Source organism: Corvus moneduloides, chromosome 11 (assembly GCF_009650955.1).
Source record: "Corvus moneduloides isolate bCorMon1 chromosome 11, bCorMon1.pri, whole genome shotgun sequence".
Taxonomy (NCBI): Eukaryota; Metazoa; Chordata; class Aves; order Passeriformes; family Corvidae; genus Corvus; species Corvus moneduloides.
In genome coordinates this window covers 10,263,575-10,286,343 of record NC_045486.1, presented here as the reverse complement: position 1 = coordinate 10,286,343, position 22,769 = coordinate 10,263,575, and the positions used below count along the sequence as shown (strand labels likewise).

General features: G+C 49.7%; 2 protein-coding genes and 1 long non-coding RNA gene across 7 annotated transcripts in view; 2 read left to right on the top strand and 1 right to left on the bottom strand.

Annotated features, from left to right (window-relative positions):
* Positions 1 to 9,044, top strand: part of PLXNB1 (plexin B1) — a 77,943-nt gene extending 68,899 nt beyond the window's left edge. For all 5 annotated transcript variants that reach the window (XM_032120513.1, XM_032120510.1, XM_032120512.1 and 2 more), the window contains exons 30-38: positions 534 to 637; positions 1,297 to 1,381; positions 2,095 to 2,261; positions 2,619 to 2,779; positions 3,021 to 3,168; positions 3,880 to 3,944; positions 4,027 to 4,102; positions 4,458 to 4,532; positions 5,072 to 9,044. In XM_032120513.1, coding sequence (XP_031976404.1) covers positions 534 to 637; positions 1,297 to 1,381; positions 2,095 to 2,261; positions 2,619 to 2,779; positions 3,021 to 3,168; positions 3,880 to 3,944; positions 4,027 to 4,102; positions 4,458 to 4,532; positions 5,072 to 5,176 — 986 coding nt within the window. In that variant the 3' untranslated portion in view covers positions 5,177 to 9,044. The remainder of the gene's footprint in view (positions 1 to 533; positions 638 to 1,296; positions 1,382 to 2,094; positions 2,262 to 2,618; positions 2,780 to 3,020; positions 3,169 to 3,879; positions 3,945 to 4,026; positions 4,103 to 4,457; positions 4,533 to 5,071) is intronic.
* On the bottom strand, positions 8,609 to 22,632 carry LOC116449231. Its single transcript, XR_004242280.1, has 4 exons — positions 22,277 to 22,632; positions 15,644 to 20,164; positions 14,480 to 14,636; positions 8,609 to 11,091 (listed from the first exon to the last, which is right to left on the bottom strand). It is a non-coding gene; the product is annotated as an uncharacterized LOC116449231 (long non-coding RNA).
* Positions 12,846 to 22,767, top strand: LOC116449230 (SRSF protein kinase 1-like). Its single transcript, XM_032120515.1, has 10 exons — positions 12,846 to 13,430; positions 13,913 to 14,000; positions 16,176 to 16,266; positions 16,515 to 16,618; positions 18,494 to 18,656; positions 19,865 to 19,950; positions 20,391 to 20,498; positions 20,934 to 21,003; positions 21,087 to 21,179; positions 22,450 to 22,767. The coding sequence occupies exons 1-10, from the start codon at positions 13,309 to 13,311 to the stop codon at positions 22,635 to 22,637; spliced, it is 1,113 nt and encodes a 370-aa protein (XP_031976406.1). The 5' UTR covers positions 12,846 to 13,308; the 3' UTR covers positions 22,638 to 22,767.
* The last annotated feature ends 2 nt before the right edge of the window (positions 22,768 to 22,769 follow it).

Genomic DNA, 22,769 nt, shown 5'->3' with positions numbered 1-22,769 from the left:
AAGATGCTGTGGGCAGAGACTGGTGCTTCCTGGCAGTGAAGTCAATGGCAGCCTCTCAATAATATATGTCAGGGAAGATCTTGCCCATGGCAGTTAATTAATGATAGAACTTACATTGGGAGAGAAAACACTCAGTTTTCCATCTTCTGAATTCTTTAGCTGTTGATGAATAGTGGTGACATTTACAGATGAGAAGGTACTGAGGAAATAGTAGCTGATAAGAACCATGGGTGCATATTTGTGGTTTGAACCACCTGCTTGAAGAGTCATAATATAACAGAATTTGTAGAAACATGACAGGTGGAACCTGGGAGGCCATGAGGCCACCTGTCCCTGTGCTCAGAGGAGTCTGTCCTGTTACTGCAGGACTCAGCATCATTACAGGCACTTGCTCAGGTTATACTGTCTGTGAAATAGCACAGGTAAAAGTTGATGAGGACCAGGGGGTGTGTAACGAGGCCAGCCAGGCTGAAGCAGATGAGGCCTCAAATTAGCAGTTAATCCTTTAATTTTCTGTGTTTCAATGGCTGTAGAGTGGCGATCAGGGCTGGCAGGTCATCTGATATTGTCCGATGAGGATGTGACGTCTGTTGTTCAAGGAACTTGGAAACGTCTGAACACTCTTCAGCATTACAAGGTCAGAACTCAGTCTGCCATTGCCTTGTCTCTCCTCTCATCCTTCTACACATTGTCATGCTCTGTTTGTGGCTCTGGCTCCTGGTGGACCACTGTCAAAAGGTTGGACCTTTCTTGCAGAGCATATTCAAATTAAGTCAGTGCTGTCGCCACAGTCTGACTTCAGCAAGCACAGCCCTGTCCTTATCCCATACCTGAGATGTGGACATGTGTAGGGCTTGCAAGGATAGGCACAAGTTCATACTGCAGTGAAGGTGATGTGCTGGATCTGTCCCTGTTCCAGGCCAGATCAGTTAGCAGGTGATGACGCACTGAGCTTGCAAAGTACCTTCTAAGAATGGAAAGAGGGATTTTTTTAAATTACCTTGCACCAATATGTCACATCTTGCACCAATATGTCAGTACCTTGCTGCAACATTTTCTAGATGTAAATTACCTCAGTCCCTGAGTATTATCTTCATTGTACTTTGTACATCTCTTTTTTAATTGGTACAGACAAGATTTTCTCACCCTCAGGAAAGATGGTGATGGTGCCTCAAAATCCCTGTTTCTGTCTCTATTTCTAGTGATGGTACAGCCTGTTTTGGTCTATGAGCACTTGCCTATTGTGCTGATGAGAAACATGCCATTTGTTTCGACTGTTGTTTTGCTTGTTTGCAGGTGCCTGATGGAGCAACAGTAGCACTGGTCCCACGCCTGACCAAGCACATCCACAGGGAAAATCAGGATTACATCCCAGGAGAAAGTGAGTTTGATGTCTTGTTCTCATAAAATTACTGGCCAGTTAGTGGGACAAGTCTCTTGCCATAGCCCCAGCTTTGTGCTGATATAGAAGGCTGACACATGCTTTGGACCCTCAGGATTGTCAGGAAATGTGAAAGCTTGGTCAAGTAAGGCCAGAGAAAAGCAAAAGTGTGGGAGCAGAGGAAAGCTGGGCTGGGTGTGAAAATGCAGAACAAGCACAGTTGTCTGACTCTAGGGCTGAGTGCAGTCTGCAACTTGCAGAAATCTTAATACCCTCAGGTGCTGAGCACGGCCTGAGGGGAGTGATGGGATGCCAGGCAGTTTCCTTACTGCCTGGCAGAGCAAACAACTCCATGGATACTCCTGTGGCATGAGGGACAATAGCCACAGGCTGCAGCTTAAGAGATTCAAATTGGATATGGACCAAAACTTCTTCAGCAAAAGCGTGGTTCAACCCTGAAACAGACCACTGGGGTGGTGGGGGATCGCTGTCTGGGGAAGTTTCCAAGACCTTGAAGGTTTTGGTTGGACAAAGGCAACCTGCTGTACTGCTGGCGATGGCTGTACTATGAAGAAGGCTGCTTAGAGGCCTCCAGAGATTCCTTCCCATTTGTGTTTCTGTTATACTGGGAAATCTTGCTTCCTTGGGGCTCACCTGGCCAAGGTCTACTGTGAGAGAACCAACACTTGTCTGTAAACAATTGCTTGGTTTAGAAACACCAATGCTGGAGGATGCAGATGAAGGTGGGATCAAACTTTGGCACCTGGTAAAACCAACAGAAGAGCCAGAGCTTCCCAAGCATCGGCGTGGGAGCTTAAGAGATCGGGAGCGGGCCAAGGCAATCCCAGAGATCTATCTGACACGCCTGCTCTCAATGAAGGTGAGAAGAAGCACACAGATTGCGTTGTGCTTGGGATCTTGTCTTCCTTCACATCCCCTGGCAGATTGCAGGGGTGTGTGTGAAGATGAAGCAATACCCTTTACCTGCAGTGGCTTTGAGTACGTTTGAGTCTCCTCTACATTTTTGCTTTGCTCATGAGCTTCTCCCTGGCCTCTGTTCCACAAACCACAGGGGCTTCCTTTCTCCTTACCTGCTGCTCCCTTCAGTGGGGGTGGAGTACCCTTGGATGGGGGAGTGGCTGTCACTGAGCAGAAGAGGGTGACCTTTTATCTGTGAGGCCTGGGCTCTCTACTCTCCTCTTACTGTGCTGACTCTGTCCTGCTTGATTATCCACAGGGTACTCTGCAGAAGTTTGTGGATGACTTGTTCCAGGTGATCCTCAGTACCAACCGCCCTGTCCCTCTGGCAGTCAAATACTTCTTTGACCTGTTGGATGAGCAGGCCATACACTATGGGATCACAGACCCTGAGACCATCCATATCTGGAAGACAAACAGGTAGAGTGTTCCTGAGGGCCCTGGAGGAGGCACTGCTGACTTGCTTAGAGCTTGTAAAGTGACAGCCACTTCTGCCTACTGAGGAGGAGCAAAATGCAAGTGCAGGGCAGGAGACCATAGGGTGAAGAGCTGGTTTTGCTGGGAGGGCAAAGCAGAGAGATGCAGTACCATGTCGAATATCTTTCAGCACTGTAGCTGCTACCTTTGCTGATGCCCTGTTGCACTTCTGTCCTCTCTACAGCCTCCCCCTGCGGTTCTGGATCAACATCATCAAGAACCCTCAGTTTGTTTTTGATGTGCAGACGTCGGATAATGTGGACGCTGTGCTGCTGGTCATTGCGCAGACCTTCATGGACTCCTGCACAATAGCTGACCATAAGTTAGGGCGGGTGAGTACAGAGGGAGAAGGGAGCATGGTTGGCGCAGAGAGTTGAGCAGTGCTGCCTTAGGAAGGCAATAGTGTTTACACAGCACCATGGGGACAGCCGGCCAGGCTCCCCCTGGCTTCCATGTGCAACTGGAGAGTAATGGGGAGTCCTGGGAAGAGAGGAGGGAGGACCAGATTTTGTTTAGCAACAGGAAGTTGTTGAGGAGTGCTCTTTATTTACAGCTTGCAGCTACTTGGGGGACAGAGCTAACCTTTAGTTGGCTGTGGCAGACAGTGGGAGTTACAGGATGCAACTTGGGACATTCAGGTTGGCCATTAGAAAGACTTTCCACTATCACTGCTCACCCTGTGCTGAGGGTGGAACAGTCCTGCACAGGTCACCAGAGATGGGATGGGTGGATCTCTGGAGCACGTCAAACAGCAGCTGTGCAAAGCCATAGCCAGTGTGATTTCATACTGGTGATCACCCAGCTCCAAGGAGAAAGCTGGACTAGGGATCCCAGGGGTCCTTTCATCAGCACATCACAGGGTACCTCAGACTGCATTACCAGAAGAGAGCCTGCTATTTGAAGTGCCTCTTCATGCAGAGGACAAAAAATTCCCGATCCTGAATAAATGGCAGAAAATAGCAGTGATTGCGTTACCTGCTGAGGTTAGTCCAAAGCACAGTAAAGGAGCTTCTCATAACCAGTTCTGGTTTTGGATGTTCAAGGACTCTCCAATCAATAAGCTGCTTTATGCCCGGGACATTCCTCGCTACAAACAGATGGTGGAAAGGTAAGTGATGGATGTGAGGACTTGTGGTTTCAGCAGTGAGGAGGAGGGACCATGCACTAATTGCCTGTGTACCCCTGTCTAGGTACTACTCAGACATTCGTCAGACCATCTCTGCTAGCGACCAGGAGATGAACTCTGCCCTGGCTGAGCTATCACGGGTAAATAAAAGTATTTCAGAAGTCACCTGGCCTCTCACCTGTGTATCCAGGAGAGAGTTATTAATGCAAAGATGAGATATTCCAGCTGAGTGTGCAGTTCTGCTCAGACACACTGACTGTGCCCAGTGGCTGCTCTGCACCACAGGGAGAGTGAGGGTCTGCCCAGGCAGCACTGGAGAGAAGAGGGGTTAGTCAAGGATTCAGGGCAAGAAATACATGTGATTTTTCCTTTGCTAGGAATTGTTGGTGAATTCTCTTTCCTGTTGCTTTCCTAATGAGTTGTGAGGACACAGAATTTGACAGGACAATTGCTAGGTGTCTCACGGTTTTGTCTAATTTCATCTCTTACAAACAGAATTACTCAGGTGACCTCAATTCCCTGGTGGCTCTACATGAATTGTACAAATACATCAATAAGTACTATGACCAGGTGAGTGTGTGTTTCCAGCAGGTATGAACATGCCTTTCTCCTTCTACCACCCAAACAAAAGAAATGCTGAAATTAACAATTAAGAGCAGCCAGACTATTCCAACACTGTGTCTTGTTTCATTGGCATGCATCACTCATGTCATGAGTTTGCTTTATTCTTACCAAAGAGCAAGGGAGGAGATCAGCAAAAAGAACTTATCTCTAACTTGAAGGCTGTTGGGATTTCATCTATGCTTCTTCATTTTTACTCCAACATCCAAATAATTTACTTAAAGACATGCATTTAGTTCAGATTAATTTTCTAAAGACTTAATTTCCAGGTGAGAAGTTTAGCATTCTTTTTGCCCTCTGAAGTCTGTAAGTTACTACAATGAATCTAGAATACTTCTTTTGTGGTTAATTTGAGATTATTACTACATACCCACTCTAGACTAGAGCACGCTGAATTCCAGCTTGAGGTTCTCCATGATGCGTGGAGTTGAGCTGGTTGGGTGTTGTGTGCTGGAGAAAGGCTGCCAGTGAGCTCTGTCTTGTTGCAGATCATTACTGCCTTGGAAGAAGACCCAACAGCACAGAAGATGCAGCTCGGATATAGACTGCAACAGATTGCAGCAGCTGTGGAGAATAAAGTCACAGATTTGTGACAGGCACAGACCGACTGCTCTCCCCTGGCTGAACAGGGACAGTGCTCATCCTAGTTGATAAACAGGGTGTCCTGCTGCCATTGGAACCAGACTCTCCAAGGAACCTGCAGGTGACATGAGCAAGGGGATGGCCAAGACAGTACAAAGTACAAGCGTCCTTGCATCTCAGAGAATATTTTTTTACAGGTTTTTTTTTTTCTTTTTAAAAGCAAAATGAAACAAAAAAATAAAGGACAAACTTTGGTTTTTCCCTGGCAGACGGCTGAGGGGCCGCACAGGTCCTTCCTACAGATGTTATTGTGAATGTGCCAAGTTTCCAAACCATGTTATTGAAGAGCCAGGTGACAACACCAAGCACTGTGTCTGTGGAGTCCTCAGCCTTACACGGATGCCCTTTCCAGTGCTGGGACACTGCCTGCTGCAACCACTCACTTCCTTGAGGATCATGAAGCTTTTCCTGGGTTGACCGCTGTGCTAACCTCTGTCCCCAGCTAGCAAGCACTCCTGAGAAACTCCTTGCAGCAATGTCCCTGCTGGTCCCAGATGTTGGATGTAGAAAGGAGAGTATCCGATGGTGAAGGTCTCTTGCTCCCCAGTGCTCTGGTCTCTGACAGCTCATGTGTGGCACCTGCTTGGCTGGAATGTGCTCACCAGCATGGGTGCTTGTCATGGGGCCCGCTGTAAATGAACAGCACCCCCTCACCCTTTCCCTCAGGACAAATTCAGTGTGTGAGAGTTGCTGCCTGGCTCACTTCAGTCTCCACTGACCCAGCTCGGATCTGTCTTCCTGGTTCCTTGTGGTCAGATGTTGCCCTGCTCTTTGGAAAAGCACAACAAACGCCTTGTGCCACTCCCCCTTCCTCCAGTATCCAGCTGTTCTGCTGCTCTGAACTGGACTTGTAAATACCCTGAGAAAGTTAATGTATTTAAATGCTAAAGGAGAATGTTTAAATTTGTGGCTTTGAGACAAAGCTTTTCTTGGAGAAGTATCTCTGTGCACTTCTACTGACAAACGTCTGTCAGCACTGGAGCGGTTTTCTCCACTGCTTTGTCTGCAGGGATAACTCGTAGGTGTCTCCATTGTCGTACCAGCAGCTCGCCTTTCCCCGCAGCTCAGTCCCAGGTTCTCTGTGTGCTCTTCTCTTTGGCTTGCCTTACACCTAGCTCTCAGCTCCACTGCTCACACTCTCCTGTTGTGGCACATAGAAGGGTTATTTGGTGAGCTGTGAACTCAAAGGAGCTGTGAAGCACAACCACAGTGTTCCCAAGGAGGGTCAGGTGTCCTGCAAAAAGGAATGATTTGTGCATGGAGGAGAGGCTGGAGCAGGCACAAGCACAGTTAGTTGGCAGCTGTCACTGGGCAGCTCCTCACTGCTCCCTCCTTAGATCCTCCACTTTGTGAATAGTCCTCTGCCCTTCTAGGAGCCAATTTATAAGGGTGCCCACTCATTCCCTTTTCCCTCGCTGCTATCTGTGTGCCTGGGGCAGGTAGACAGGTCTAACTCCTCTGTCACTACTCTGAGGTGGTGATTGTGTGGGCCAGGAGGTAGCAGAGCTAGAACAGAGCAGGATAATGTCCCTACCTCTCTTTACATTGCATACAGAAGTAATTCCAGGCCTGCTCCATCAGCCCTGTGGCTTTGTGTGAGAGCTCTGCAGCTGCAAAATTGTTCTTGGAGCAATGTAACAACAGGCTAATGCTGGCCTCTCTTCCTACAAAGCTGGCTATCCTGTGACCCCCCCTCCAGCAGTATAGCAGTATCCCCAGGTATGTGGTGTGCCCAGAGTATGAGCAACATGCCTATGCCACCTTCTGCTCCTATCCTGCTGTACGGAGCAGCAGGGTGGCCAGCTGGCTGCTGCCAAGCAAAAATAGGGCTGCAGAGTTTGTGCCTTTCTTTAGGTGAGGACCAGTTAGGGTCACACTCCTGCCTGACCACCCATTTCCACAAAACTTAGGGGAACTTAGCATCTCTGAAACCTTTGTCTTGACTAAATCTGATTAAATTGGTCCCCACAAAAAGCTGGGTGGAGGAAAGGACTGTTAGATGGGAAAAAGCCAATACAATGCGTGTTAGTAAAGCCCATTCCTTTAGGGACTGCGGGAGGAGATTCCTTGGTTTGAAGCAGGTGTAGTAGTGGAGTAGTGTTGTCCTGTTGTGTGTTGGTGGATGGACTTTCTGCCCTAGGAAACAAGGCCTAGTTTGTGGCCTCTCCAACTTGCTGAGTGTCTGCCGGAAGCCACAGAATCTCTGCTGGATTTCTGGCTCTGCAGACTGGCAGTGTCTGCCCCTATTTTTGCAGAATTATCTCTGCACTTTCCCAGAACAGGGTGGCTTGAGGCTTAATTCTCATTCCACCTCCCCCTGGTACCCACATCCTCCTTGCTTCCCAGTAGTGTTCCTGGATGTTGGAAATTATCTGCTTTCTCTGAGTGTATCTGTAAAAGTCTGCTTTTATTAGAGCAATAATTAAGACTTACAAATAGAGTTAAACATGGGTGATTGACTTACTTAACATCATCTGCTTGTCCTTGCATGGCTGGACTGGACACACTGCCCAGTGCCAGTGCAGTGAGGGTGGAAAGCTGGTAGGGCCCAACTCCTCCCATCCGTCTGTCCTCGGTGTTGTAGATACCAGTGTCCTCCTCCCGTGGACACGCACTGAAGGCCCTCACTGGGATCAACTTGGGTGTTTAGGCATGGCCCCTCTTCTCTCTGTCCGTGCCCCTCTTCTGTGGCAAAGTCCGTTTCTATGACAGGGTTCTGTTGCATTTAAATTTGCACAAAACAGGTTTTATTATGAAATTCCCTATTGCAGGGAAAACTTATTTATTTATTCCTCGCGATCCTTGCAAGTTTTTTCCAGTCTCTGCCTGATTCCATGACCAGCCGGATGTTCCTTGTCAAGGACAGAGAATCCTGTCTGGATGTTCCTGTTTGCTTGCAGATAGCAAGTTCTGAGGGCACCAGCAGAGAGAGCCCTGCCACCGCGGCCGGTCCCCTCCTGTGGGACACAGGCACAGCGAGGGGATGTCACTGCTCCGGTGGGACTCCCAGGACTCTGCTGTTCCCGAGTGGCAGGCACTCAGCTTTATTTAGTGCTGCGGTCAGAGGGAGGGACTTGCTTCTGCCGTGGTCTGGGTGAAAGGCTGAGAACTGATCAGTATTACAATAAATCTCCATTAGTGTATTTGAATGTCTCTCCGGTTGGCACGATGAAGCACAGCTGGCGCCCACGTGATGTAGATGTGAGAGCTCTTGCTTTCCTCTGTCTGGTGGCAAATTTAGGCTGTACCTGAAAGCTTTTTTTTGTGGTAGAAATGATGGCTGATTTTTTTAAATGAAAATAGAGGGTTCTTGGATGCTGCTGCCTCGGTGAAATGCTGTTTATTTTTCAGGGTGTGCCCTGGTTGCAGCAAGATGCTGCTGCTTTTTTTTTTTTTTTTTGTGCCTTTCTTGTGGGGATGATTATTTTGGTTTCCAGAACACCCACGGCATTTGCTCTTATAGTCTTTTTCCTGGTCCTTTGTCCTGGTGACTGTGCCCTCTCCCAGCCTTGTGACTTGGTGTCTCTCTGTCTGTTACGGTATGGTCTGACCTGCAATAAAGCCCTGCCACACCTTAGGTTCTGCTCAGAGCACCCAAGGTACTGTCTTTCTCAAGATGGAATTAATAATTAATATAAAAAGCTTGGAAAAAAATTGAATTTTGTTACATAGTGTAATAACTGTTTGTAGATACTGTTCTGAGATGTAGGAATCTATTGGTGATATAAGAGGTTTTGTCTGTAAATAATCAGTTTAGAGTCCAAATGATTTTAATAAAGAGAATTCTTACACAATAATTCAATAAATTTTAATATACAACCTGTGTGTCATGCTTGTATTGCATGATGATGCCATTACCCAGAATGTATTTGCCTCTTTTTCTTCCTCAGTGGAAACTGTGTACTCTTAAGCACCAGGACCTGGAAGCTGTGCGAGGAGCAAGGCTTTTGCCTCCTCCCTAGGCTGTGTTTCTTCAAGATAACCTTGTGCCACATTCCACCTGCATCCCTCTGCAGTTTCCAGAGCTCAAATACCATCCCTGACCACGGGAGGAGGCAGCCTCCCTCCACAGACACTCGTGTTGGGCTGGCACTGGGGGCACATGGTGTGTGGCAGCTCTGGCTGTGGTCTCTCACTGTGGGGTAGGGTTGCTGAAGGTACACTGTTGTCACTGTTGGTCACTTGTCCACCAGTACGAGGCAGAAGCCAGTGTTCCTAATTTACCAAAATAACTTAAATGAATTTCACAGTTCTTCCCAGACAGAAAGCTGGCTCCTGGCCCATCTATCCTCTTTTCTTCCCTCCCTTTCCTTTACTAGCAGAGTTTTGTACAGAGTCTGCTTCTCCCCCTCTTTTAGTCCCTCCTCTCCGTACTGTGTGTTCTTGTTGCCCTTTAAGGGGTTGCAAACCCCTTGTCCCCCACATGCTGCCCCACAGGGCTCAGCACCCGGCCTGGTGCAGCCTCTGCCCCCTCCCTTGGTATTTTTAGTGCAGGGAAGGCAGGTGAGAGCAGAGGGGCACAGGCAGGGGGAGAACCGCTCTGGGAGGCCCTGGCCTGGGTTTGGCAGCCTGGAGCTGCAGCAGAGCTACTGCAGGCAGGGTTAACCCTTTGCTGCAGGGCTGGGGCCCGGTCTCTGCAGCCTCAGCCAGGAAACCTGAGCTGTTTGAGCCCAGGGCCCCATCGAGGGGGAGGCCAGGCCATGCCCAGCTCCGGTGTGAGGCTGCAGCATGTGGCAGTGGGGGGGGAAAAAATGTGATTCTTACTGTGTGTGGCCTTTTTCTTCCCACTGTTGCATGGGGTTGCTGGGATGCTCGGGTCCCCCCAGGGCTGTGGGGAGGATGCTGCTGCGCTTGCTCTCCAGGAGAAAGGAACAGGGGAAGCGTGGGCTCTGTGGCCACCAGCACTGTGCTGTGATGGTGTTTGACTGTATGCAGGCACAACTGGACAGGCTGAGGTGCCTCAGGTCTGGCAGTGTGGCACAGGGATTGGTCTGGGAACAGGGATGGCTGTGCCAGGCAGAAGATGGTGCCGCAGGAGCAAGTCCTGCTGACACGCTGCTGCGAGCAGGGGGAAGAGTCAGGCAGCCTCATGGTTTCTGGGTCTGGGGAAGGCAGAGCAGAGGGGGAGGACTTCTCTGTTTCCATCTCAGTAGAGCTGTGAATTTCCCGCTATAAATAGTTGCTGTGGAGATTGTGAATCTACTGCAGGCTGACAGGCCTGCTGCCAGGGAGGCAGGGAGAGGCCAGCAGTAAAGTGAATCCAGCGCAGCTGTCTGAGGTCTCCTGCTCTCCCAAAGCCAAGGTTGTTCCCAGAAGTGGTGGTGTGATCTGATACCCTGCCCCACTCCTCACCACGTCCATCCAGCGATGCAGAAGTTTGGTGGGCTCAAGGACACCCCTCCTGGGGCAGTGCAGACTAAAATCAGAGCAGGACCAGCTGGTATCTCACTTTGGGGAGCTCCAGAACAAGCCAGATGATAAAGGGAGTGGCGTTTCCTGCCCGTGCACTGCTGCATGGTGAGTCTGTGCTGGGCCTTGGGGCTCAGAGCCCTGCCAGGGCTGTCTGTGTGATGCGTGCTGTGACTTGCAGGGATGATGTGCTCAGCAAGGGCTTGTAGGTCAGTGGTGGTGCAGAAGCTGAGAGTGTGTATTGCTCTGATGAGTTCTACCACTCCAAAGGCCCAGATGTCATAAGGCATGACTGGTGTCGGGCAGCTCTGTATGCTGTTCCATGCAAGTTGGGTGGAGGAGTCCAGGCCACATGTGAAGCATTGCTCCTTGTCCGTGACTCTCACAAACCAGGCAGGAGCAGTTCTTGGGCTGAAGTTCTCTGAGCTAGTGCAGGCCTGCAGCAATTCAGTGGGTTCTGCACAAAGTAGTTGGAATGACAGAAGCAAAATAAGTTGTATTTAACGTAAAAGTGTCAAGAAATGAAGGATTAAAAACACCAATTGTCTTTTATCACAAAGCTTAGAAAAGTGCATTTCACTTTGCTGTACCAAGTTGCATAGCAACACACTTCGTCTTTTGCAAGTGGCTCCATCCAGAGAGGGTGGATGGAGGTAAATCTCGCATGCCTAAGGATGGACTTGTCTTGCCTCTGCAGCAACAAGGCTACTAGGGCCCAGTGAACTGCCCAAAGGCTCCATCAGCCCTAGGGCTAGGACAAATCTTACACTTTGGGTCTGCCTCTGGGTCCCATTTTCTCACTGAAGTCTCCTATTGCCAGAACACTCTACCAAGGGAAGAAGCTGTTGAACTCCCATCTCCACACACTCATGAGTTTTCCTTTGGCAGGTGAATGGTAAGCCACATCATTAAACCTTTCTTGTTCTCAGCTCAGCCCCTGCTGTCCTCATGATGGGAGTGAAGAAGGCTCAGGCAGATGCTGGTGGTGCAGGAGGAGTGTGTGAGGCTACTGATAAGCTTAGTCTGTGCACAAATAAGGAAACTTTGATTTCAGCTCTGTTTCATGGTAAGATGTCAGCGACTATTTGCTGTAAGGAGTGGCCATGCAGACATGCAACATCCTGGAGGTTTATACCTAAAAGAGACTGATTCTGAACACCGTAAATGCAAGGGTTAGAGGTGTAGAAGTGTGAAGAGGGGGAGGCATTTTGAGCTCCTTTCAGACTTCTGTGCAGGCTTGGATGAACAGAGTAACACCAGCTCTGGCACTTCGGGTTTTCCCTGACAGGATGAAAGTCTTGAGCCCAGTGTGATCCTTAACTCAAACTGTGTTGGGAGCTCACTGGGTGCCCAAAGGCAAGCTGTGCCTCTGGCTGCTGCGCTGGGAGAGGAACATCAGCACATGGAAAGAAACTTTAATGTTTTAAGGAAGTCACACCCCTGTCTCAGCCCCTGGAAGATGTTACTGTTCCAGAACAACTCCCTGTCGCCAGCACTGCCAGCCCTCTATAATAATTTCTGAAAATCCTCTGGTTCAGGTGAGTTCTTAGCTTTAGCTGTGTTTGGAGAATTTAAAGGTCAATATTTCTACCTCTGCTAATGGTCTATGGGCATTACTATCACCTGTCTCGAGCTCTCACAGTGTTTATTAGCCTGAAGCCTCAGCCCTACAGCAAGTGACATTTCCAAATTATGAAAGGCTGGGTTGGGAGTGCCTCAGCTATGGTGGATTAAATCTGTATTTCATTAGCAACAAGGGCTCTGGGCTGCAATTTCAGGTGACCAGTACTGAAGCCAGTCCTACGTCAGTGCTTCAGCACTGGTGGACAGCAGTTGGATCAGTCTGTCTGTGCTGTCTTGGTGTTTGTCAGTTTGTCTTGGGCTGCCATAGTAACAAACCCCAGGAGCAGCCCCTTGCCAGGATGTCCTGTGGCCTTGCTGGGATGTCACAGGACAGTCAGTGATAAACCCGTGCTCTTCCCCAGGGCTAGACTGTGGGCAGAGGAGCAACACTGTAATGTTTAGAATGCAAGTTCTGTTTCACACCCCTCTGGAGCAGGAGCCTTCTCCTGCCAGCCAAAGCCCAAATTCCCTCCTCAGCCAGGATGGGGATAGGCAGGGAGTGCTTTCCCTGGCTATGGGAGGGGATCCCACAGACCCCGCTAAGCCCCTGAAAATACATGCCAGGAAACCTGAGACTCCCACCTGGCCCTGGCCTGGGACCAGCCTGCCAGCTTTCCTCGTCTGAGCTCTTAAAATAATCCCTATCTCCCTGAAGTGCCAAAAGTGTTTATAACAGCCTGACTCCAGGAGCTGCTGAAGGGAATGGGAAGGAAAGGGGTGAGGGCACAGCAGAGGTACGGCCACCCTGCAGCTCTCCAGCTCTCTTGAAAGAAGTGCTGAAGATCACACCACCTGTGTCCCATGACTAGGTGTACCACTGCCTCCATCCCCTCGTGCCAGGATCTGCCGTGCTGCAGTGCCATGGAGGAGCAGGTGCAGCAGGAGATGCCGTCAGCCCAGTGCACAGGTCAGTCCTTGGGCATGAGGCTCCAGAGATGAGATCGTGTCAGGCTCTTCCCAGGTTAGAGGAGGCCACTGGGACCTGTCAGGCTGTCCTCAGCTGCTCCTTCCGCCTGAGAGCATTTAGAGATGTCACTAATATCTCTTGGTGATGGTCCCCACAGGAGGCCACCACGCCATGAAGGAGGGAGAGATTTTCAACACGCAATACCAGGTGCTGCACAAGCTGGGCTGCGGCACCTTTGCTACTGTCTGGCTGTGCCAGGACATGAGGTGAGGGGCCAAGTGCCATTCAAGGAGGTGGGAAGGGGTGGCTGATGTCCTGGGCATGGCTGGCCCCTCTTGAAGAAACAGCAGAGCACAGCCTGGGAGCACGCCGGTCATCCCTGAGCACAGGGAAAGCCTGGCAGCAAGATCAGTGGGGTGCAATGAGCAGAGCTGGTCCCCATAAATCAAAGAATGTGAATGAGGTGGGATCAGCCCTTGCTCTGCATTTTCTTTTCTCGTTTAGACCCTGCAGTACCCATGCTCTTTTTCTCTCCAGTCCCTTGCTGGTCCCTGGGGCAGCTGTGCTGCCAGATGCCAGCAGGAGGGATGCCCATGGGCCTGGCGCACAGCAGATCGAGGCCAAGGCTGCCTGCAGAAGGGCAGCACCCTCCCTGGAGAGCCCAGGACTGACTGACTGAGAGAAAGGGAAGTGCTGCTGGTCAGGGCCACTGACATGCATTGGCTGACAGCTGTGGTTCATTTCCCAGGAGGAAGAAACAGGTAGCTGTGAAGGTTCTGAAAAGCAGGGAAGGCTTTGCTGAGACTGCCCAGGACGAGGTTGCTTTCCTCCGCTATGTAAGTATATTCTGTGGGTCTGTGCTTTGCTCCAGCGGATGGCCACTGAGTTCAGGTTTGAGTAGCAGCCTCAACACGCCCTCTGCCTCCAGGTCTCAGTCCAAGGAGCTAGGTGGGGAATAGGAAAAAACCCAAAAGTTGGGGAATTCATAGAAATCACCCTGGCTCAGCACTGGCCTCTGAAACAGGCATCTTTTCCTTCCTCCGTCATACTGGGACATGTCGGCTGGGTCCCACTTGCCCTGTCAGCCCATTTCTTTTAACTGAGACTGAAATCCAGGAAAAAGGAGGAATCTGCAGAATGATAAGGTGGATAATCAACAGAAAAAGGTGGTAATGGTCTTAAGCAGGAGATGGGAGCATGTCTGCTGTACCTGTGCCATTCACAGAGGAGCGTCACTCAGGACATTGCTGTATCACAAGACTGATACTGAAGTAAAAGGGAATATCTGCAATAGAAAAAAATATGATGTACCAACCTAAATACAATAAACATCTGAAGTCAGAAAGCTTCTTCTGGCTTCTGCTAATGGAGGTGGTAATTAGGTGCCTGTATCTGGGTCGTAGCAAGTTGCCTTTGAAGTTGGCTTGAACTGCTAGTTCTAGAAAGCTCATGGTTACAGTTCTTCAAGTTTGCTGAAATACAAAGTTACATCAGCTTCAGATGAGTAAAATCCATTAAATTCTACATTTTAAATTACTCTGTGGCCTTTCTCCAACAGGTTTGAGAAAGGTTTAGTTAACACCTGTAAATCTGTAGGCCCTATCTGAAGGGAGATGAGCCAGACGCAGTGATGCAAGAGGAAGTACCAAGTGGCATTAATTTAATGTAATCAGAGGGCTGCTTTTCTACACATCAGCAGAACCCTGTGTACAGACTGAGGCTTAGCCCTGATTTATTATTAATTCTGAGAGACACGCCTGCCCATTCAGCAGCATACAGCTGGTTCCCAGGGCTGTTCCCACCAGCACTGGGGGGTCAGTGCCTGCAGAGCTGCCAGGAGAGATGATCTGGCCTCTGCTTCCAGGGCTGCTCACTTCTGTTGTGCCAGAACAAACCTTCTGGCACTGGTGCAGGTGGATCTGGCATCTGCAAAATGAGCCAAGCCAAAACCCCACCAGTTGTGGCTGTGAAGAGAGAAAAAACCAGTATGAATTGCTGTACCAGGATCAGTGTTCTGGGAGAGCAAGCCCCTGGTGCTCCTTGTCACGCAGGTGTGTGGTGCTGGGGGTGCTGTAGCACCTGTGCCTGGAGGTTCACTCAGCACAGCACCCTGGGCCAACAGCACATGTCTAGGAGGGTGTAAGCACAAGCTGAGCACAGGGTGCTGCTTCCACTGAATGCTCCCCTGGCCTGTTGCAGTTTCCAGCTGCAGATTTCTCGGGCCAAGGATGATCTTTGTGTGGGCAGGAATTCTCAGTGGATTTACCTTGAACCCTTGCAAGCCCCTGTGGGTTTCAGTACCTGCAGCCTCCTGTAACAAGAACTGTCCCCAGTTACCCATGTGCTGTGTGAAGAACAATCTCTGCTTTGTTTTTGGACCTCCTACATGCTGGATTTGAAGACCCCTGGCTCTAGTACAAAAGATGCGTTCACCCCCTCCACCACCCTTCTGCATCCCATAGATCTCTGCAGTACTTACCCACAGCCAACCCTTTTCCAGCACAAAGAAGTGGCTTCTTCCAGATGTGGAAGCTGCTCTCTACCCCGATAGGACAAGTAGCATTCAAGTGGCCAAAGACAGCCACAAGGTCTCTGCCTCTCTGCAACCCCTTGAGAGAAATTGCTGAAGGGCTGGTGTGAGGCAAAGGAAATGAACAGCCGTTGATGCTCGGAGCAAGGAGCTGTCTTCTTGGGGGAATCCCCTTCCAGCACAAGCAGGAGCACTTTCTGGGTCTGCCTGGAGAGAATAAGCAGCAGGAAATGTGCTAGATACTGTCAGCAGGATTGGTGTGAGTTGTTTTGACACTGTGAGTGTGATGGTCCCACCTGGTCAAGAGCAAGAAACAAACAGAAACTCATTCATGGTTTTCCTGATGTTGTTTTCATGGGATTTGTCATGAAGTGCCCACTCCCAGAAGAGAAGGTCTGTCAGACAGGATAGAACAGGTGCAAGGTGTCCTTGTGCATATATATATCTCTAATTGCAGCTTTCTTGGAATCCTCCCCCTCAGGTGAGCTGCATGAAGAAGAAGGACCTGGCAGGAGAAAACATTGTCTGTTTGTTAGACGACTTCAGAATGATTGGAGAGAATGGTTTCCATATCCTTCTGTGGAGAGTGCTTTTCTAGGCCAGCAAAGCTGGGGTTTACCTTGGAGAGCCACAGGATGGTGTAAACCTGTGTGCTGTGCTGCCATGAGGAGGATGAGCAGGGCTGTAGCTGGACATGGGCACGTGGAGGTGGCTGGAGGGGAGAGGCTGGATTAGGAGATATTTGGTTGCTTTGGTGAAAGGCATAGGGCTGGTGGTAACACCTTTCCCTGTTAGTGAATCCCTGACTCTTTCCCATATGTGTGCCTGGTATTTGAGGCGCTGGGTCCTTCCCTCCGATGTCTGATGGGAAACTACACAGCCCAGGGACTGCCCTTGCCTTTTGTGAAAAAGTCTTTACAGCAGGTGAGAACTTAGCTGGATCTGGGCAAGGGCACCAAAGGGCTGTTGGCTGCGGGATGTGTCACAGTCTTCCTCCCAAGGGGAAGGGCATTACTTGGGTGTTACTGCCTATGCCTGCAGCCTCCTCAGGTTTGGGAAGGAGTCAGGGCCATGAAGTGCCAATAGCCTGCAGATGTACACCAGGGAGTCAGGGCTGGCACTTCTGTTCCCATCATCTCAGTAATCATTGAGTTCTCTAGCAGTTATGCTGCTTGTAGGAGTAGCAGGGGACAAACAGGCTGCCATAGTTCTGCTGCTTGTGGGCAAACCATCTCTGCCCTCCTGCTGCCCTGAGAAGTCCCCTCTGGCAGCAATGCCGGACTGCTGGCATTGCCCTTGGCATCCAGCCGTGGGTAGCACTGTCTCCAGCAGCTTTCTGCATGGTACCACTGAAGGCTGCTCAAGGTCTCCCTCACATCTTTATAGGAATTTCTAAATTGCTGATTTGGTCAGCTGGTTCTCTTCCCATGTTGAGGTTTTCCTGTGCAGAGCCAACTTTTCCTTCATGCCCTATAAGGATGTGTTGTGCCAATTTAAAAGATGGTGAAAACTGAGTTTCTTAAGGGCTGGCTCTGCTTAAGGAATGGGGAACCTGAGTGAGGCCTCAGAATAGTTAAAATGTACTTTTTGCCTCTTTTGCTGAGATTTATCAGAAGTCTGCACGCTTGCCAAGACGAAGATTTGCTACCCTCATTCCTGTGCCCTTTTAGGGACACTAAGAAAGAAAATTGCTTCCTCCTTCATCTTATTTTCTGTAATAGCCTCTCCTTTCTCTAAAGAAGCTCCACTAACACCTGAGTAAGTTACACAAAAATGTAGTGGCATTGCCTCTGTGCTCCATTTCATACTCAGGCTTTTGCTTGATCCATTATCTGCTTTAATTGTAAAATCTCAGATCTGTTTTCCCCTTTCAGATCAGCACTGAGGCAGTATTTACTTCTGATTCATTCCAGTTTAGTTATTTAAATCTTTCCCCGGGTTTCACAGTTACCATTTAAGGCTGATATTTCCCCGGAGCTGGTGTTCATCCCAGAATAGAATTTGATAATACAGAGAATATTTACCAGTTCTTTATGACTGACCAGAGTGTTAAAAAACAAACCTAAATCTCCCCATAGCATTTTCTCTGTTATTGATTTCTGATAGTGACTGCTCATCTCTGGTAGGTGTTGTTTATCTCTCTCCTGTGACAGGCCAGGCTCTCCCTGCTGCATCACAAGCTGTTCTTTCCCTACATGGCTCTCCTGCAGGGCCCTGAAATCCTCTCTCTGCACTCACTCATGGCGTCTCCCCCCTCCTGTCTGGGTTATGCTGTGTCTTCTTCTTTCCTTGTATGATGGGACACCGTCCCATGCCATGTCACTGTTATTCAAATGGAAGTTGGGGGCTGGTTATAATCAGTGGGAAGGCACAGTGATCCCAGAACACAACAGCCATACACAGTTTTTTCAGGAGAAAGCTCAGCTTTGTAACTGTAATGTCTCCTCATAGCCCCATCCCCTTCCCACCTCCCTGGGCTTGCCCAGCTGTGCTGATACCTGTGGATTGTCACACTGCCTTTTGCTGTGTCTCACCCCAAATAGCCCTTTCCTCACTGGGCTGTCCAGGCCTGCACTTGCTCCTGGGGCTCTGCTGCCATGTGGGGTGATGGAACCCCTTGTGCCTGCTCCCACAGGCCACCCCAACAGGAAACCATTTATTGCCAATAGTTACCATCAGTGCCCAGAATGTCCCTGACTTGCACTCCCACTGTGCCTGGCAGCTCTGGCAGCTGCTGGAGCAAGGGAGGCGCTGGGGACCCTCTCAGAGCTGGTGTGACAGTGCTGCCTCATTGCCCAGGTGCTGGCAGGGCTGCACTTCCTGCACAAGTGCTGCCGCATCATCCACACAGACATCAAACCGGAGAACATCCTGCTGTATGGATGCAGCAAAAGGCTCCAAAGGCTTCTCACGGATACACTCCACTGCGACCAGGGAACAGAAGTGAGGCTAAAGGGAGCAGGTGAGCACTCTAGGGCTTTTTTAACAAGAAAATGGACTTAGGTGTTTATTGGCAGGAAGGAAATGAGAGGCAGGAGGTACAGATACCTTAGGAAAGGTTCACATCTCCTGCAACAGCCAGTACAAAACATTACAGCCAGTATAAAACATTACAGCCAGCTTATGCTGCTGAAAGGCCTTTCCTTTCTCTGCTTAACACAAACACCAGGCTGGGCTTGAGGCACCTACAGAAATGTGGTCCTGCAGGTGGGTTTGTATGAAGGACAACTACAAGTCACAGATATCTGTTAACAGCCCCACCACGACCTCGGAGCTCACTCTCAAGGCTTCAGATATAGGACAGTTCCCCAAGTCTGGTGTTTTCAGCTACTGAAAGGTTTACATACAAAATGGCTTGATCAGAAAGCTGTACGACACTCTTGCTCTTTATTTCCCTCATTTCTGAGGTTTGTGGGAGACTTGTATGTGCTGCTAATCTTCAAGGCCTTTTGAGACATAATTTATTTGCAGAGAATGGTGTGAATATTGAATAAGATGTAGGGCTGGAGAGTTTCTCGAGAGATTAGCTCGTCTCCCAGCAATGAGACCTTTCATAATATCCTTGCACTGTGTTCTCCTGCGAGCATTTCTCCCACGACAGTGCTGTTTTGTCTCTCAAACTCTGGGGCAATCAATGAATGCTAAATTAGTGACCGAATCTTTTGCTCAGAGCAGAAAAGCACAATATTAAGCATAGGGTGACAGTTCACTGTAAAGCACTAAACCAGGAATTACCCTTTTCTGGGATCATATAAAAGTGTAACCTTCACGTTGCTTGCCAAGGAGGCTATGTCCAAGGTCTGTGACAGCTGGGGTTGCTGAAGGCTGAGCAATTACAGATGTTTTGGTTCTGACTGGTGCTCTCCTCTGGGCCCACAGTAATTTAACTTTGGAGCTAGAGGAACCCTGCAGCAGGACAAGAGCACGTGGTCACATTGTTCCACTCCGAGCTACTATTGTCCCAGACATTCTCTTAGGTTTTTACTGGATACCAGGTCCTCTTTTGTGTTCCCTCAAAAAACAGAGGTGGCCTTTGATTTATGATAAAAAGTATTTAGGACCTTTTAGGCTGAGAAACTTTGAAGGAAGGCAGACATGCCTCTCCTGTGGTAGGTGGTGTGTACCTGCTGGTTCAGAAAGACCTGATTTCTCTTTATCCTTTCCATCTAGGAGGTGATCTTGGTAATCAATTGGAAGAACCTGATTTAATGAGCATAGAAGTGAAAATTGCAGATCTAGGAAGCGCGTGCTGGACAGTGAGTCTGTTCCGAGTCCCAATCCCATGACGATGTGGGATGCTGTGTGCTTCTTTCCATCCCACACCGTGTGTCTGTCCCTTCACAGCTGAACAGCTATTTCAGAGATGCTGATATGGGGGGGTGTTATGTTCTGCACTCTCAGCTCCGAGCTGCACACTGTCTTCCTGAGACGCCGTCAACTTTGGACGCTTCTCCAGCTCGCACTTAGTCCCTACAATCAGAAATTTAAAACTATGTTCAGTGTGAAATGGTGGAAGGTAGATTTCCCCCTGGTGTCAGTGGGGCCAGGAAGGTGCTGGCCATGCCCTGCGCAGAGCTAAGAACACTCATTCAGTCGTGTCCCAAGTGTCCCTTCGCTGCATGAGAAGCTTGTGACCACCAGCATTGCTGTGACTGGTTTAGGGACACCAGCCACAGGGAGTTTGTTTTTGTTTTAGTACAAGCCTTTTTCCAAGGAGATACAGACCCAGCCCTACCGTGCCCTGGAAGTGCTTCTTGGATTAGACTACAGCACTCCTGTGGATATCTGGAGCACGGCCTGTCTGGTAGGACTGGGGAAAACGCTGTGCCTGTAGGGGAGGTGACAGACATTACGTGGCCAGGGCAGCATGTCCTTAGCATCCACCTATCCACGTAAAGAAAGCTGCCTTGCTGAGAAGGCAAGAGGGGCTGTTAGCACTCATTCACTTCAGGGCAAAAGTCTGCAGCTGGTAAAACCCACTCCTAATTAGTTTAAGATCTAAAGCAATTCACACTCCATGCAGGTTAGCTCATAGGATTGCCTGAATCAGGCACATGCTGCTTTTCATCCTGATGGAGCTCAAGGTGCTGTTTCACTGTTGTACAGATCAAGCCAGTGTGAGTATTCATGCATTTTAGGATGAGTTTTGTGTGATAGAGAGGGAAATTGGTACTATCAGTTAGTGGGGAAGGAAAACTCCAAGACAATTAGTGAATTAACAGTGCTACTCCATTTCTAGGCATTTGAAATGGCAACTGGGGAGTGTCTATTTGATCCTCAACCTGGGAAATACTTCTCTAGAGATGATGGTAAGACTCCGTGAGTTTTATTCATTTCACTGACAGAAGTACCACAGTCTGTATCTAAATTTGTCTTCCCTCCCTCCATCTAGATCATGTTGCTCGCATTATTGAACTCCTGGGAAGAATTCCTCCTCAAATTGTTTTCTCATGGAACAAGTCAACAAAATTTTTCAGCAGGCCAGGTAAGAACTGGCATAAGGAAGTTTATTTTAAAAATCACAGTGGATCTCTGACACACTTCTACTCAGCTCATGCTGAACTAAAGCAAAGCTACTCACATAATGCAGGCTAAAAGCAGGGATGGAACACAAATGGAAATTTGATAAAGAGCAGTAACACTCCCTGCCCTGCCTATCTTTGCAATCCATAAACATTCCAGGGATGAATGCAAAATCCTAAAAAACGGTCATAGCAAACACCCAACAGGGAAAGCATTTCCATTCTTTCTCCTTTGGATTTGGAGAGAATGGAAGTACAGATAGGAAACAGCTCCATGCCAGGAAGGCTGAAGAGTCTGTAACAGGCTGGATTTCACCCCATTCACTGGCAGAGAACAATGATGACCAGGAATGGGACACTCATATCCTTCCAATGTGGCTGCTATATTTAGTCTTCTGTCCCAACTGTAACATCTCTTCTGTTTTATTCTCCCCAGTTCCTTTCCCTTTGACCCATGAATCTTGAAACCCCTGTCTTTGACCACAAGGCACCATGACTTCACCCTTCTACAATTTGGCCCATCATCCTTTTCTGTTTTTATGTTCACCAGCCTACCCACAGCTCATTCAGTGCTTAGTGCTAGTCCCATGCTGGAACTCAACAAGCACCTCCCTGCACATCCACACACTTTTCTCACACTTATGTCTTCTACGGTGTTTAAAAGAAATGAGTCAAAATTAGTTCTACATTCACTCACCCTGTGAGCCAACCTGGCCTGACCACACATGCCTAACTTGAATCACTGCATTTACACCATGCACTCCCCAGGAGGAGGGTTGCTTCTCACTCAGTCATACACTCTGCTGGGCCCCACAGAGCTGGCTGGCACAAGACTAATTCAACAAGAGTGTCTTGCAAGCTCTGACACTGAAATAGCATGATGCATCCGGGTGCCTGTGGGCAGGCGCAGGGTACAAGCAGCAATGGCTCTGGCATAGTTATTCTGGGAACACTTTGCGCACTCTTGGCACGTTCTCAGCTAAGAAAAGTACTCAGAAACAGGGAGACTCCAAACACTAGCTTGGAAAGGTGGTTCCTGAGAAACACCCGACAGCCAAACCTGCAAGGGGCAGCGCAGGTGCAGCCCACAGAGATAATTCCAAGGCGAAGGCAGGGATCTTTCAGGATGCTTTGGGTTAATTCTGAGGCGAGGCGAGGCGAGGCGCGGCGCGGCGCGGCAGCCTCAGCCGCGCAGGTGTGACTGAGGCGCTGTGCCCACGCTGTCTCTACCAGGCGCGCTCCTGCGGCTCTCCCGGCTCTCCCCCCGTAGCCTCCCCGGCATCCTGGCGGACCGGCACGGCTGGACACCGCGGGAGGCGGCCGCCTTCGCCGCCTTCCTGCTGCCCGCGCTGCACTACGCGCCCGAGCGCCGCGCCAGCGCCGCGCAGAGCCTGCGGCACGCCTGGATCGCCGCACCGTGACCGGACGCGGCTCTCCCCGCCCCGCAGCTCCGCGGGACCAGCCGCAGCGGCCGCACCGCCCTCCCGCGGGGGTGGCGGGGCCGGACCGGCTGCCACGGGGGGGAGCGGCTGCCCGCCCGCAGCTCCCGGAGC

Coding starts and splice junctions, on each gene's coding strand:
- LOC116449230 (XM_032120515.1), top strand. CDS start 13,309: ATGGTCCCCACAGGAGGCCACCACGCCATGAAGGAGGGAGAGATTTTC. Junction 14,001..16,175: donor AGGTTGCTTTCCTCCGCTAT/GTAAGTATATTC, acceptor CCTCCCCCTCAG/GTGAGCTGCATGAAGAAGAA. Junction 21,004..21,086: donor ATACTTCTCTAGAGATGATG/GTAAGACTCCGT, acceptor CCCTCCATCTAG/ATCATGTTGCTCGCATTATT.